Source organism: Somniosus microcephalus, chromosome 14, assembly GCF_052327205.1.
Source record: "Somniosus microcephalus isolate GS21.2 chromosome 14, FLI_Smic_1.0, whole genome shotgun sequence".
Taxonomy (NCBI): Eukaryota; Metazoa; Chordata; class Chondrichthyes; order Squaliformes; family Somniosidae; genus Somniosus; species Somniosus microcephalus.
Genome location: NC_141000.1, coordinates 110,882,782 through 110,898,921, shown reverse-complemented (window position 1 = coordinate 110,898,921; position 16,140 = coordinate 110,882,782). Strand labels below are relative to the sequence as shown.

At 48.8% G+C, this 16,140-nt stretch overlaps 1 protein-coding gene across 2 annotated transcripts in view; it reads right to left on the bottom strand.

The window, feature by feature from the left end:
- Positions 1 to 16,140, bottom strand: part of LOC147107842 (immunoglobulin superfamily member 5-like) — a 95,205-nt gene that overhangs the window by 62,847 nt on the left and 16,218 nt on the right. For both annotated transcript variants that reach the window (XM_086007193.1, XM_086007194.1), the window contains exon 4: positions 4,391 to 4,690. In XM_086007193.1, the coding sequence (XP_085863319.1) occupies positions 4,391 to 4,690 (300 nt within the window). The remainder of the gene's footprint in view (positions 1 to 4,390; positions 4,691 to 16,140) is intronic.

Genomic DNA, 16,140 nt, shown 5'->3' with positions numbered 1-16,140 from the left:
CAAGGGCAGCAAGCGCATGGGAACACCACCACTTCCAAGGTCCCCTCCAAGTCACACACTATCCTGACTTGGAAATATATCGGCCGTTCCTTCATCGTCGCTGGGTCAAAATCCTGGAACTCCCTCCCTAACAGCACTGTGGGAGCACCTTCACCACACGGACTGCAGCGGTTCAAGAAGGCGGCTCACCACCATCCTCGAGGACAATTAGGGATGGGCAATAAATGTTGGCTTTGCCAGCGACGCCCACATCCCATGAACGAATATAAAAAAATGTAAGCCTGTTTGACTTTGAGGCTGTAATGACCGAGTCTGACACGGTTGTCACCCAATGTCTACATTATGCACTTGACAACAGTTGATAGCAATTAAGTTGACCTGAATGGTTTTCCCCTCAGGAGATTGAGGTCAATTGTGGCATCTCCATCATCGCCTATCTGAGGTCAGTTAACTCAGCACAGACTATCAAATGGAACCTAGGAGCTTCTTGGCCTGGCAGTTACTAATCCACTGAGCTATTAGAAGGGCTCTGCTATTGCAGATTCATTTAGAACAAATCCAGTTTAATAATAAGTAATAAAGAACACCAGAAAACACTTTGTCCTTCACATTTGCTACATTACAACAGTGACTACACTTCAAAAGTACTTCATTGGCTGTAAAGCGCTTTGGGATGTCTTGGGGTCATAAACAGCGCTATATAAATGCAAGTCTTTCTTTCCTTTTATGATATAATTGTCACAAAATACTACATTTAAGATACTGGTTTCTCAGTGTAGCATTCTGTAGTATCTTTGTGACTTTGGAGTGACCATAATGTGATGAGATTTACAAGACCCTACCAGACATTGATGTGTCTGTCAAAGTAAATCATAACATTCGCAATATTTAAAAAGAGAATGAATTGTTAGTTCATCAGCATATTCTTTTACTGTACTCTCGTGCATGTTGACAAGTTTTGAACAGGTTTATATGGTATTGATGTCCCCACAACCTGCTCCCACTGTTGTTACTTTTATCCACATCACGCAGTGTATTGGCCGGAATCTTATCTTGGAGGCTGGTAGAGAGTGTGGCGGGGTGGGGCTGCAATGCGATCGGGAAACCCGGGAAAACCCTGCCGAATCAGGGCCAGATTAACATTTAGCTAGTTAGTTTCCCGCCCACAGCTAGCCAGATTGAGAGGCTGGCTTGCTGTCGGGCGGGTAGACCTGTGGCACTAGGCCGCAGAGAGGAGAGAGGGAGGGATGGGGGGCTGGATCAAATGATGGAGATCGTGGAGAGGTCGAATGACGCAGGTTGTGGAGGGGTCATAGGATGGAGATCGTGGAGGGGTCAAATGATGCAGGTTGTGGAGGGGTCATAGGATGGAGATCGTGGAGGGGTCAAATGATGCAGGTTGTGGAGGGGTCATAGGATGGAGATCGTGGAGGGGTCAAATGACGCAGGTTGTGGAGGGGTCATAGGATGGAGATCGTGGAGAGGTCAAATGATGCAGGTTGTGGAGGGGTCATAGGATGGAGATCATGGAGGGGTTGAATGACGCAGGTTGTGGAGGGGTCATAGGATGGAGATCATGGAGGGGTCGAATGACGCAGGTTGTGGAGGGGTCATAGGATGGAGATCGTGGAGGGGTCGAATGACGCAGGTTGTGGAGAGGTCATAGGATGCAGATCGTGGAGGGGTCGAATGACGCAGGTTGTGGAGGAGTTGAAGGGTGGCAAGCATGGAGGGGTCGAAGGTGGAGATCGTGGAGGGGTCGAAGGTGGAGATCGTGGAGGGGTCGAAGATGGAGATTGTGGAGGAGTCGAAGGTGGAGATTGTGGAGGGGTCGAAGGTGGAGATCGTGGAGGGGTCGAAGGTGGAGATCGTGGAGGGGTCGAAGGTGGAGATCGTGGAGGGGTCGAAGGTGGAGGGATCGAAGGTGGAGATTGTGGAGGGGTTGAATGATGGAAGCCTGCCCACCCACAGTTAAATTTAAAATGGAGCTTCAAAATGAGGCATACAGCCTCTTTATAATATTTGAAGTGCCAACCTGCCTCCTGGGAGCGGGTTGGTCGCCCGCCCCATGTCCCGCCTTCATTAAAACCAAAAGTGGGCAAGTTGGATGTGGGTTGGGATTCAGATTTTTAAAACTTTAACCTTCCACCCAACCCCAGCCCACCCGTTTTTTGTGGTTAAACTTTTCCCCATTCTGTCAGACTGCACTGGTTAGTTTTAATGTTGAGATATAAGTAACCCCTTTTGGCGAACACAATTTATTGAAGAAGTCTGAGAAGTGGAAAAGGGAGAACAAATGCTAATCCTGAAAGATCAAAGTTTCCAATGCATCAGTGTCATAATAACATAAGAACATAAGAAGTAAGAGCAGGAGTAGGTCACATGGCCCCTCGAGCCTGCTCCGCCATTCAATAAGATCATGGCTGATCATCGACCTCAACTCCACTTTCCTGCCCGATCGCCATATCCCTCGATTCCCCGAGAGTCCAAAAATCTATCAATCTCAGCCTTGAATATACTCAAAGATTCAGCTTTCACAGCCCTCATGTAACTTGTCTGTGTACCAGAAACTCACTAACAGAAAAATCACAGAAAACACCCACTCCATAACAGCTGATTTAACAGAGTGCCATTGTAGGGGTAATGAGGGCTGTGTGAGTAAATTCAACAGGGAGCTGGATGAATATTTGGTGAGGGGAAACGATTGAGAGGTATGAAAGATAGAAGAGCGTATTATACTGTCTGGACTGTCAGACCAGCCTGATGGACTATACTGATCTTCGCCAGTCCTGTACGTTCATTTGCCTCAATTAGCCCTAGAGGTTTCTGGTAGTGCACAGCAACTTATCAAAGTGTACCAAACAATTAAAAATTAGATACAGAAACCTTTGAAATATGAATATCAAAGATCTGATCTTTATTAGAAGCTGGAGCTTTTGGGATAAACATGCAGTTTAATTTGCTTCATAAAAACGGAGTCATTCTCCAAAAAATATTCTGGTTAACATTTCCCTTCTGGGCATGTGATACTACAATAGCCTGAGTTTTTTTTAATTCATTCACGGGATGTGGGCCTCACTGGCAAGGCCAGCACTTATTGCCCATCCCTAATTGCCCTTGAGAAGGTGGTGGTGAGCTGCCTTCTTGAACCATTGCAGTCCGTGTGGTGAAGGTACTCCCACAGTGCTGTTAGGGAGGGAGTTCCAGGATTTTGACCCCGCGACGATGAAGGGTCGGCGGTATACTTCCAAGTCAGAATGGTGTGTGACTAGGGGAACTTGGAGGTGGTGGTGTTCCCATGTGCCTGCTGCCCTTGTCCTTCTAGGTGGTAGAGATCGCGGGTTTGGAAGGTGCTGCCGAAGAAGCCTTGGCGAGATGCTGTAGTGCATCTTATAGATGGTACACACTGCAGCCACGGTATGCCGTTGATGGAGGGAGTGAATGTTTAAGGTGATGGATGGGGTGCCAATCAAGCGGGCTGCTTTGTCCTGGATGGTGTTGAGCTTCTTGAGTGTTATTGGAGCTGCACTCATCCAGGCAAGTGGAGAGTATTCCATCACACTCCTTACTTTTGCCTTGTAGATGGTGGAAAGGCTTTGGGGAGTCAGGAGGTGAGACACTCGCCGCAGAATACCCAGCCTCTGACCTGCTCTTGTTGCCACAGTATTTATGTGGCTGGTCCAGTTAAGTACTGCCATCACAGAGTTGTATCACATCGTCCCTGCCATGTGATTAAGCAGAATGGTTCTTCAAAGTAGGCTATCCACTATAAATACCTCCAAAGTTCAAAAGAAGATTCTGAATTTTCTTGCCTCTGTCCCCAAAGACACAGACTCATGCTGGGGGATTTTTTTTTAATTCATTTATGGGACGTGGGCATCGCTGGCAAGGCCAGCATATATTGCCCATCCCTAATTGCCCTTGAGAAGGTGGCTTCATAGTTAGTGCCAGTGCTCTGCCACTTCTCCTATAGGACCATTCCACATCTGAGAGCCCAGACAGTGAATGTTGACAGGAGATTCGGTCATGGATGGAACCACCCCTGAACCTAATCTTGTCCTCACATGATTTCCACGCCCAAATACATTTCAGCAGGAGTCAAAGGACGATTAATATTTTCCCCCTCCTTAGCCTGGGGGCTCTAAGTCCAATGATAGTGGCGCTGTCGCTGACAGATTAGTCTAATTCAGCATTTTCCATGGAATGAACTTGGGATGTTCCTGCTCTATATGACTCAATTCCAAACTGAACTGAACGTTTATCTAGTGAACCATCAAGAGTGCCCTCGCACAGCCTTGGTTTGATCTAGATTTTGTCACTGTGACCAATCAGCAACTCACTGTGCTAAACCAATCCAATTTCACTTACATATATAAGGCACTATACTTACTTGGTTCCACTGTGATGTAAAGTGCAGTAGTTTTAGGCTGAGGAAGAGCCTTTATGGTGGCCAGACACACAACTTCAGCATTGGCACTAAGTGTGAGGTTTAAGGTGCTAAGAGCATTGTAGAGATGTCCCGAAGATGGTTGAATGGTGGTGGTGTACTCTTTTGAACCCACAACCGTTTGGTTTCTTCTCCAGGTCATAGTTGGTTCAGGGTTCCAGCCTTCTGCCTTACAGACAATGTCTGTGCTATGGTTTAACACCACAGACGAAATCTTGCTCACGAAAGATAGCATTCCATCGACTGTGGCGCAATAACAGCAGAGATTTTAGTTTTACACAATGTTTCATCAGTGATAAATTTGCCACTTACTTTTCTGATCACTCTTGAATTAAAACTATTCTAAAATGAGTTAAATGCTTCATTTATCCTTTGTTATTACTTCCTGGTTATAGAACCTTTTCCTCCCATCACCAGACTCACCCATGCGGGAGTGTGTTTTTTGTTATTCCTTCTCAGGATGTGGGCGACGCTGGCAAAGCCGGCATTTATTGGCCATCCCTAATTACCTCGAGAAGGTGGTGGTGGGCCGCCTTCTTGAACCACCGGTAGCATTTTGATACAACTGAGTGGCTACGCTAGACCACTTCAGATGGAAGTTAAGAGTCAACCAACCACCTTGCTGTGGGACTAGAGTTCCATATAGGCCCAGGCCGGGTAAGGACGGACGATTTTCTTCCCTAAACAACATTAGTGAAGCAGTTGGGGTGTTACAACAATCCGACAGCTTCATGGTCACTTTTACTGATGCCAGCCTTGTATTTCCAAATTTTTAAAATTGAATTCAAACTCTTAACCTGTCGTGGTGGCTTTTGAGCTCCTGTTCTCTGGATCATTAGCCCAGGCCTCTGGATTACTAGCCTCGTAACATAACCCTTACACTAACTGTACCCTGAAGTGTAAGCCCTGCTCTCAGGCCTTGCCCACAGTGCTATGAAACCAGCTCTTCCCCCCAAATAGGTGTAGGTGATGGAATAAATCATTGGCATGGAACTGTGGCCCTACGAATATACCATCGGATTAACACCTCCTGTTGCAGCAAGGTAGGTGTCTCTGTATTTTACTTCAGAGCCAAGGGGGTCAATGGGGACTGCCAGCGGACAACAAATGCGAATGGAGAGCGTCACACGAAGGTTACTCTTTTGAGACGGGGACATTAAAAAAATGTCAAAGCAAATGTGGCTCTACATAAAGTTGTATCAAATAAACACCTTTTAAAAAGAGCTGGGTGAATGCTTTGTGGTGAGTTACAGAACAATACTAGCAAATGATACTTAAAGCCTACCTAAACCTCTCAGCCTCTCTAACTCTCCCTCCTCTTTCAAGCCACTCCTTAAAACCTACCTCTTTGACCAAGACTTTCAATCATCTGTCCGAACATCACCTTATATTTCCCACATTACAACAGTGACTACACTTCAAAAGTATTTCATTGGCTGTAAAGCGCTTTGAGGCATCCGGTGGTCGTGAAAGGCGCTATATAAATGCAAATCTTTCTTTTTTCTTTCTTTATATGGCTTGGTGTCAAGTTTTGTTTGATAATCGCTCCTGTGAAGCACCTTGGGACGTTTCACCATGTTAAAGGTATAAATACACGTTGTTTTTTGTAAAATTAAACAGAGCGGGATGCCCATCCACTCTCCTGGGTAATAGATGGCTGTGAATGTGTGTGGGGGTGGAGCGGGGGGTGGGGAAGTGAATCAGAATGGCCTAAACAGGATGAAAATGCTCCTCATGTACCTGAAGAGCGTGGGCAGAGTTGAATACACACAAAATCAAAGCGCACCAGATGAAAAGAAAACCAAACAAAGGGGAGGACTGAAAGGATTGCCTTCACTTCAGTAATTGAGTAGTAGGGAAAGCTATAGTGATGCATTTCCTTTCAGAAAATCTGTTTAATCCCCTGCCCCGACTCCAACCCTTTTCATTTTCTTATCATCTCGTGCTTGAAGCCTCTGATCCTACTGGGTAAAGTAGTGTTTTTTTCATCACCTCAAGGACACTCAAATTTGGGCTATGTGGTGGTCACAAAGTCAAAATGGGGCCTGAAATACGATGCTTGACACAAAGCTGAAGCTCCCTCTTCCCCTTAAACCCGCTCGACACTAACTACCCTTAGCTTCTATCTAATATCTCCAATAATTAGCTACAAAATAGGCTTCCAACGTAGGTAACAATAGGTTAGTAAGGGTAAAAACTGTAAGAAGAACTGAAGCTGTATTAGAAATTGTTGTTGAATTGAAAGAATCACAGAATCATAGAAATTAACGGCACGGAAGGAGGCCATTCGGCCCATCATGTCTGTGCTGGCTGACAAAGAGCTATCCAGCCGAATCCCACCTTCCAGCTCTTGGTCCATAGCCCTGTAGGTTACGGAACTTCAAGTGCACATCCAAGAACTTTTTAAATGTGATGAGAGTCTCTGCCTCTCCCACCCTTTCAGGCAGTGAGTTCCAGACCCCCACCACCCTCTGGGTGAAAAAAGTTCTCCTCAACTCCCCTCTAATCCTTCTACCAATTACTTTCAATCTCTGCCCCCTGGTTATTGACCTCTCTGCTAAGGGAAATAGGTCCTCCCTATCCACTCTATCTAGGCCCCTCATAATTTTATGCACAAGAAGAAAAAATATTTTTTAAAACACATAACATGTTAAAGCTCTTCAAAGTAATTTTTAACAATGAATATAATTATTGTAATTTACAGTTCCAGGTTTTTTTTTGTTGCTTGGTTAGTGCAGTGATAATGAAAGGAATGAAAGGGAAAAGGAAGAGAGAATTATACAGAAATAAAACCAGAAAATACTGAAAATACTCAGTGGGCCAGCCAGCATCTGTAGAGAGGGGATCAGGGTTAACGTTTCAGGCCGATGACCTTTCATCAGAACTGACAAGAATTATACTAGCTACGGGAGCCTTCCAATCTTTACCATGCTTCCCTCCTCCTCTGATATTCTGCTTCAACCATTTACACCTCCTCTCGACCCATCTTTTGCTTCATACTTGTCACAATACCACCTCATTTTGCCTTGCATAGAAACATAGAAGATAGGAGCAGGAGTAGGCCATTCGGCTCCTCAAGCCTGTTCTGCCATTTAATGAGATCATGGCTGATCATCCAAATTCAGTACCCTGTCCCTGCTTTCTCCCCATATCCCTTGATCCCTTTAGCTTTAAGAAATAAACCTAACTCCTTCTTGAATATATTTAAAAAGTTGGCCTCAACTGCCTTCTGTGGTAGAGAATTCCATAGGTTCACCACACACTGGGTGAAGAAATTCCTCCTCATCTCAGTCCTAAATGGCTTACCCCTTATCCTTAGACTGTGACCTCTGGTTCTGGACTCCCCGGCCATCAGGAACATCCTTCCTGCATCTAGTCTTTCTAGTCGTGTTAGAATTTTATAAGTTTCAATGAGATCCCCTCTCATTCTTCTAAACTCCAGCGGATATAAGCCCAATCAACTCAATCTCTCTTCATACATCATTCCTGCCATCCCAGGTATCAGTCTGGTGAATCTTCGCTGCACTCCCTCCATGGCAAGAACATCCTTCTTCAGATAAGGCGACCAAAACTGCACACAATACTCAAGGTGTGGTCTCAACAAGGCCCTGTGCAACTGCAGCAAGACATCCTTGCTCCTGTACTCGAATCCTCTCGCTATGAAGGCCAACATACCATTTGCGTTCTTAACCGCCTGCTGCACCTGCATGCTTACCTTTAGCGACTGGTGCACAAGGACACCCAGGTCTCGTTGCACTTCCCCTTTTCCCAATCTATTGCCGTTCAGATAATAATCTGTCTTCCTGTTTTTGCCACCGAAGTGGATAACCTCGCATTTATCCACATTATACTGCATCTGCCATGCATCTGCCCAATCACCCAACCTGTCCAAATCATACTGGAGTTTCTCTGCATCCTCCTCACAGCACACACGCCCACCCAGCTTTGTGTCATCTGCAAACTTGGAAATATTACATCTATTTCCCTCATCTAGATCATTTATATATATTGTGAATAGCTGGGGTCCTAGCACCGATCCCTGCGGTACCCCACTAGTCACTGCCTGCCATCGGAAAAAGACCCATTTATTCCAACTCTTTGCTCCCTGTCTGCCAACCAGTTCTCTCTCCAAGTCAGTACCTTACCCCCAATCCCATGTGCTTTAACTTTGCACGCCAACCTCTTATGCGAGGCCTTATCGAAAGCCTTCTGAAAGTCCAAATACACCACATCCACTGGTTGTCCCTTATCTATTCTACCAGTTACATCCTCAAAAAATTTCAGTAGATTAGTCAGGCGCGATTTACCTTTTGTAGATCCATGTTGACTTTGTCCGATCCTGTCACTGTTTTCCAAGAGCTCTGCTATTACATCTTTTATAATGGACTCTAGCATTTTCCCCACTACGGGGCAGCACGGTGGCATAGTGGTTAGCACTGTTGCCTCACAGCGCCAGAGACCCGGGTTCGAATCCGGCCTGGGGCGACTGTCTGTGTGGAGTTTGCACATTCTCCCCGTGTTTGCGTGGGTTTTCTCCGGGTGCTCCGGTTTCCTCCCACAGTCCAAAGATGTGCGGGTTAGGTTGATTGGCTATGATAAATTGACCCTTAGTGTTAGGGGGATTAAATACGTGGGGTTACGGGGATAGGGTGGGATATGTGTTGGTGTAGGGGTTACAGGGATCGGGTGGGATATGTGTCGGTGCAGGCTCGATGGGCCGAAATGGCCTCTATCTGCACTGTGGGGTTTCTGTGATTTCTGTGACTACCGATGTCAGGCTTACCGGTCTATAATTCCCCGTTTTCTCTCTACCACCTTTTTTGAATAGTGGGGTAACATTAGCTACCCTCCAATCCATGGGAACTATTCCAGAGTCTATAGAATTTTGGAAGATGACAAGCAATGCATCTACTATTTCTAGGGCCACTTCCTTAAGTACCCTAGGATGTAGATTATCAGGCCCTGGGGATTTATTGGCCTTCAGTCCCATCAATTTCCCTAACACCATTTCCCTACAAATACTGATTTCATTCAATTCCTCCCTCTCATTAGACCCTATGTTCCCCAAAATCTCTGGAAGGTTATTTGTGTCCTCCTTTGTGAAGACAGAACCAAAGTATGTATTTAATTGGTCAGCCATTTCTTTGTTCCCCATTATAAATTCCCCTGATTCTGACTGCAAGGGACCTACACTTAACTTCACCAATCTTTTTCTCTTCACATATCTATAGAAGCTTTTACAGTCAGTTTTTATGTTCCCTGAAAGCTTACTCTCATACTCTATTTTCCCCCTCTTAATTAATCCCTTTGTCCTCCTTTGCTGAATCCTAAACTGCTCCCAATCCTCAGTTTTGCTGCTTTTTCTGGCCAATCTATATGTCCTCTCCTTGGATCTTATGCTATCCCTAATTTCCCTTGTTAGCCATGATTGAGTCACCTTTTTTGTTTTAGTTCTATGCCAAACAGGGATGAACAAATTCTGTAGTTCATCCATGCGATCTTTAAATGTTTGCCATTGCCTATCCACCGTCAACCCTTTAAGTAATGTTCCCCAATCCATCCTAGCCAACTTACACCTCATACCATTGTAGTTTCCTTTGTTTAAATTCAGGACCCTAGTCTCTGAGTCAATGACGTCACTCTCCATCTTAATGAAGAGTTCTATCATATTATTATCCCTTTTGTCATTTAATCCCTCCTGCTCTCCACCCTTCCCTTTTGTTATTTCCTTCTCCCCGCCCACCCCTGTCACCTTTTCCCTGGCACTGCAATTGCTTAAAAGCTGTTTATCTCTAATATATTTGGTCATGTTTATTTGCAACACCAGATTTCTGATTGGTTCCCTTGGAGGACAAGACACACCCAACAGTTTGTCTGGAACATGTAATTAGATCCTGCTGACTGCAGAGTAATCAAGATCTTTGCAATATGTAATTTGATCCATTCATTGTGACAGCCCAGCTCCAGAGCTCATAGTGCTAACACTACTGCTCTCAGAGAACAGACAGGGCTCACCTTCCCGGGTTAGGAGCACTCACAGCACTCACACTGCCGAGTTCAGATAGGAAGGGGTGAGGTCCTGGAGGGATTTGAACATGAGGATGAGAATCTTCAAATAAAGGTGTTGGTGGACAATGTTCCTGCCTAATTTTTTGGGGGGAGCGCAGTCCCTTTAACGGGCTGTGTGGCCCATTCAAAATGTTGCGCATGCACTAATCTCCCATTCAAAAGCCAGTAAGCGGCCTGTGTAGTCGCATAGCTTAGTGGGAACATTGTTGGTGGACCATGAGCCACTATAGGTCAAGGAGCACAGGGGTGAAGGGCGAATGGGACTTGCTGTGTGTCTGGACACGGGCAGCAGAGTTTTGGATGAGCTCAAGTTCATTGAGGGTGGAAGATGGAAAGCTGGCCAGGAGAGCATTGGAATAGTCGAGTCCGGCAAATCACACATAAATGTAATGTTATGCAAGTTGTAGGACCAACACAGAATACGCTTTCATTTATTTATTGCCCATCCCTAGTTGCCCTTGCGAAGGTGGTAGTGAGCTGTGGTCTGGAGGGGGTGCAGGGGGTGGAGGAGAGGGAGAACATGGTGCAGGTGTAAAGGGGATGTGGGTGAAAGAACACCATCCAGGCCTAACAGAGGGCCGGAGAACAGGATTTATCTTCCCAACGAGATCACATTCCTGCTCTCATCCACCCCCACTCCCTACCTCTTTAGACCTGGATCATGATCCTCCCCCCTCCCCACTGTTCTCACCATGCTCCCCCCCAACAAGTTCCTGACCTTCTCCCCCTACCCCGAGCTCCTGACCTTCTCCCCCCACCCCGACCTCCTGACCTTCTCCCCACACCGGACCTCCTGACCTTCTCCCCACACCCCGAGCTCCTGACCTTCTCCCCCCACCCCAAGCTCCTGACCTTCTCCCCACACCCCGACCTCCTGACCTTCTCCCCCACCCCGAGCTCCTGACCTTCTCCCCACACCCCGACCTCCTGACCTTCTCCCCACACCCCGAGCTCCTGACCTTCTCCCCCCACCCCGAGCTCCTGACCTTCTCCCCACACCCCGAGCTCCTGACCTTCTCCCCCCACCCCAAGCTCCTGACCTTCTCCCCACACCCCGACCTCCTGACCTTCTCCCCCACCCCGAGCTCCTGACCTTCTCCCCACACCCCGACCTCCTGACCTTCTCCCCACACCCCGAGCTCCTGACCTTCTCCCCCCACCCCGAGCTCCTGACCTTCTCCCCCCACCCCGAGCTCCTGACCTTCTCCCCCCACCCCGAGTTTCTCACAATCTCCCCTGAGTTCCTGGCCACCCCCCTCTCCCAGCCCCTCTCTACCCCTGCCAGCTCCTGTCTCCCCGCCTTTGAGCCCCTCTCCTCTCTCCCCCTTTGATCCCCTCTCCTCTCCCCCTTCGATCCTCTCTCCTCTCCCCGCTTCGATCCTCTCTCCTCTCCCCCCTTTGATCCCGTCTCCTCTCCCCCTTGATCCTCTCTCCTCTCCCCCTTCGATCCTCTCTCTCCCCCTTTGATCCTCTCTCCTCTTCCCCTTCGATCCTCTCTCCTCCCCCCCTCGATCCTCTCTCCCCCCTTCAATCCTCTCTCCTCTCCCCCCTTCGATCCCCTCTCCTCTTCCCGCTTTGATCCTCTCTCCTCTCCCACTTCGATCCCCTCTTCTTCCCCCTTCGATCCCCTCTCCTCTCTCCCCTTCGATCCCCTCTCCCCCTTCGATCTCCTCTCCTCTCCCCCTTCGATCCTCTCTCCTCTCCCCCCTTCGATCCCCTCTCCTCTCCCCCTTCGATCCTCTCTCCTCTCCCCCTTCGATCCCCTCTCCCCCTTCGATCCCCTCTCCTCTCCCCCTTTAATCCTCTCTCCTCTTCCCCTTCGATCCTCTCTCCTCTCCCCCCTTCGATCCCCTCTCCTCTCCCCCTTCGATCCTCTCTCCTCTCCCCCTTCGATCCCCTCTCCCCCTTCGATCCCCTCTCCTCTCCCCTTCGATCCCCTCTCCCCCTTTGATCCCCACTCCTCCCCCCTTCGATCCCCTCTCCTCTCCCCCTTTGATCCTCTCTCCTCTTCCCCTTCGATCCTCTCTCCTCCCCCCTCGATCCTCTCTCCCCCCTTCAATCCTCTCTCCTCTCCCCCCTTCGATCCCCTCTCCTCTTCCCCCTTTGATCCTCTCTCCTCTCCCACTTCGATCCCCTCTTCTTCCCCCTTCGATCCCCTCTCCTCTCTCCCCCTTCGACCCCCTCTCCTCCCCCCTTCGATCCCCTCTCCTCCCCCCTTCGATCCCCTCTCCTCTCCCCCTTTGATCCTCTCTCCTCTCCCCCTTTGATCCTCTCTCCTCTCCCCCTTCGATCCTCTCTCTCCTCTCCCCCTTCGATCCCCTCTCCCCCTTCGATCCCCTCTCCTCTCCCCCTTCGATCCTCTCTCCTCTCCCCCTTCGATCCCCTCTCCTCTCCCCTTCGATCCCCTCTCCCCTTCGATCCCCTCTCCTCCCCCTTCGATCCTCTCTCCTCCCCCCTTCGATCCCCTCTCCTCCCCCCTTCGATCCTCTCTCCTCTCCCCCTTCGATCCTCTCTCCTCTCCCCCTTTGATCCTCTCTCCTCTCCCCCTTCGATCTCCTCTCCTCTCCCCCTTCGATCCTCTCTCCTCTCCCCCTTCGATCCTCTCTCCTCTCCCCCTTCGATCCTCTCTCCTCTCCCCCTTCGATCCTCTCTCCCCTCTCCCCCTTCGATCCTCTCTCCTCTCCCCTTCGATCCTCTCTCCTCTCCCCCTTTGATCCTCTCTCCTCTCCCCCTTCGATCCTCTCTCCCCCCTCCCCCTTCGATCCTCTCTCCCCCCTCCCCCTTCGATCCCCTCTCCTCTCCCCCTTCGATCCTCTCTCCTCTCCCCCTTTGATCCTCTCCTCTCCCCCCTTTGATCCTCTCTCCTCTCCCCCCTTCGATCCTCTCTCCTCTCCCCCCTTTGATCCTCTCTCCTCTCCCCCTTCAATCCCCTCTCCTCTCCCCCTTTGATCCCCTCTCTGCTCCCCCTTCGATCCCCTCTCCCCCCTTCGATCCTCTCTCCTCTCCTCCCTTCGATCCCCTCTTCCCCTTCGATCCCCCTCCCCCCTTCGATCCCCTCTCCCCCTTCGATCCTCTCTGCTCCCCCTTCGATCCCCTCTCCCCCCTTCGATCCTCTCTCCTCTCCCCCCTTCGATCCCCTCTTCCCCTTCGATCCCCCTCCCCCCTTCGATCCCCTCTCCCCCCTTCGATCCTCTCTCCTCTCCCCCCTTCAATCCCCTCTTCCCTTCGATCCCCCTCCCCCCTTCGATCCCCTCTCCCCCCTTCGATCCCCTCTCCCCCTTCGATCCCCTCTCCCCCCTTCGATCCCCCTCCCCCCTTCGATCCCCCTCCCCCCTTCGATCCCCTCTCCCCCCTTCGATCCCCCTCCCCCCTTCGATCCCCTCTCCCCCCTTCGATCCTCTCTCCTCTCCCCCCTTCGATCCCCTCTTCCCCTTCGATCCCCCTCCCCCCTTCGATCCCCTCTCCCCCCTTCGATCCCCTCTCCTGTCCCACCCCACTCCCCCATCCGATCTGCTGACCTTCTCCACACGGAGCTGTAGACACCGCACTGTTTGGGCTGCTCATGTGTGACTGGATCGAGTGAACATGCGCAGTACCAAACGAGGGCGCATGAACACCGTGGAAATGATCACAGTGAACATATTCCCATTCTGATGAACAGTTATTGACCTGAAACATTAAATCTCTTTCTCTCTCCACAGATGCTGCCTGACCCGCTGAGTGTTTCCAGCATTTTCTGTTTTTCATAGAATCGTACAGCACTGGAGGAGGCCATTCGGCCCATCATGCCTGTGCCAGCTCTTTAAAAGATCTTAGTCCCACTCCCCTGCTCTTTCTCACCTTGTTACACCCCCTGCTCTTTCTCACCTTGTTACACCCTTGTTCAAAAAGGGTGTAAAGATAAACCCAGCAACTATAGGCTGGTCAGTTTAACCTCGGTAGTGAGGAAGCTTTTAGGAATAATAATTAGGGACAAAATCAACAGTCAATTGGAGAAGTGTGGATTAATTAAGGAAAGCCAGCACGGATTTGTTAAAGGTAAATCATGTTTAACCAACTTGATCGAGAGTTTTGATGAGGTAACAGAGAGGGTTGATGAGGGTAATGCAGTTGACGTAGTGTACATGAATTTCCAAAAGGCGTTCGACAAAGTACCACATAATAGGCTCACCAGCAAAGTTGAAGCCCATGGAATATAAGGAAGAGTGGCAGCATGGATATGAAACTGGCTAAGTGACAGGAAACAGAGAGTAGTGGTGAACGGTTGTTTTTCGGACTGGAGGAAGGTATACAGTGGTGTTCCCCAGGGGTCGGTTCTAGGACCACTGCTTTTTCTGATTTATATTAATGACTTGGATGTGGGTGTACAGGGCACAATTTCAAAATTTGCAGATGACACAAAATTTGGAAGTATAGTGAACAGTGAGGAGGAGAGTGATAGACTTCCAGAGGACATAGACAGGCTGGTGGAATGGGCGGACACGTGGCAGATGAAACTTAATGCAGAAAATTGTGAAGTGATACATTTTGGTAGATAGAATGAGTCAAGCGTAGGTCCCTTGCAGTCAGAATCAGGGGAATTTATAATGGGGAACAAAGACATGGAAGACCAATTAAATACATATTTTGGTTCTGTCTTCACAAAGGAGGACACAAATAACCTCCCAGAGATGTCAGGAACATAGGGTCTGATGAAAGGGAGGAACTGAAAGAAATCAGTATTTGTAGGGAAATGGTGTTAGGGAAATTGATGGGATTGAAGGCCGATAAATCCCCAGGGCCTGATAATCTACATCCTAGGGTACTTAAGGAAGTGGCCCTAGAAATAGTAGATGCATTTCTGATCATCTTCCAACATTCGATAGAATCTGGAACAGTACCCATGGATTGGAGGGTAGCTAATGTTACCCCACTATTCAAAAAAGGTGGTAGAGAGAAAACGGGGAATTACAAACCGGTAAGCCTGACATCGGTAGCGGGAAAAATGCTAGAGTCCATTATAAAAGATGTAATAGCAGAGCACTTGGAAAACAGTGACAGGATTGGGCAAAGTCAACATGGATTTACAAAAGATAAATCATGCTTGACTAATCTACTGGAATTTTTTGAGGATGTAACCAGTAAAATAGATAAGGGAGAACCAGTGGATGTGGTGTATTTGGACTTTCAGAAGGTTTTCGCTAAGGTCCCGCATAAGAGATTAGCGTGTAAAGTTAAGGCACATGGGATTGGAGGCAAGGTATTGACTTGGATAGAGAACTGGTTGGCAGACAGAAAGAGTTGGAATAAACGGGTATTTTTCCGAATGGCAGGCAGTGACTAGTGGGGTACCGCAGGGATCGGTACTTGGACCCCAGCTATTCACAATGGGCCAGAAATTCGTGAACGGGGCTTGCCGCGCGTGCAAGCCCCGTATATGCACTTACCCTGCGCTCCTGCCGATCAGCTCCAGGGACGCCTGGAATTGGTGTTTCAAACAGAAGAATCCCGGGCAGCGTATGACGTCACGCCGCCCAGGAGTGCAGCCAGCGCGAAGCCTGGAGCGTGCAGTGCAAGTGAGACACGCCCCTTAAGGTCTCATTGTAGCAGGACACGCCCCCAATGTTTCTGTCAAGCTGCTAAGC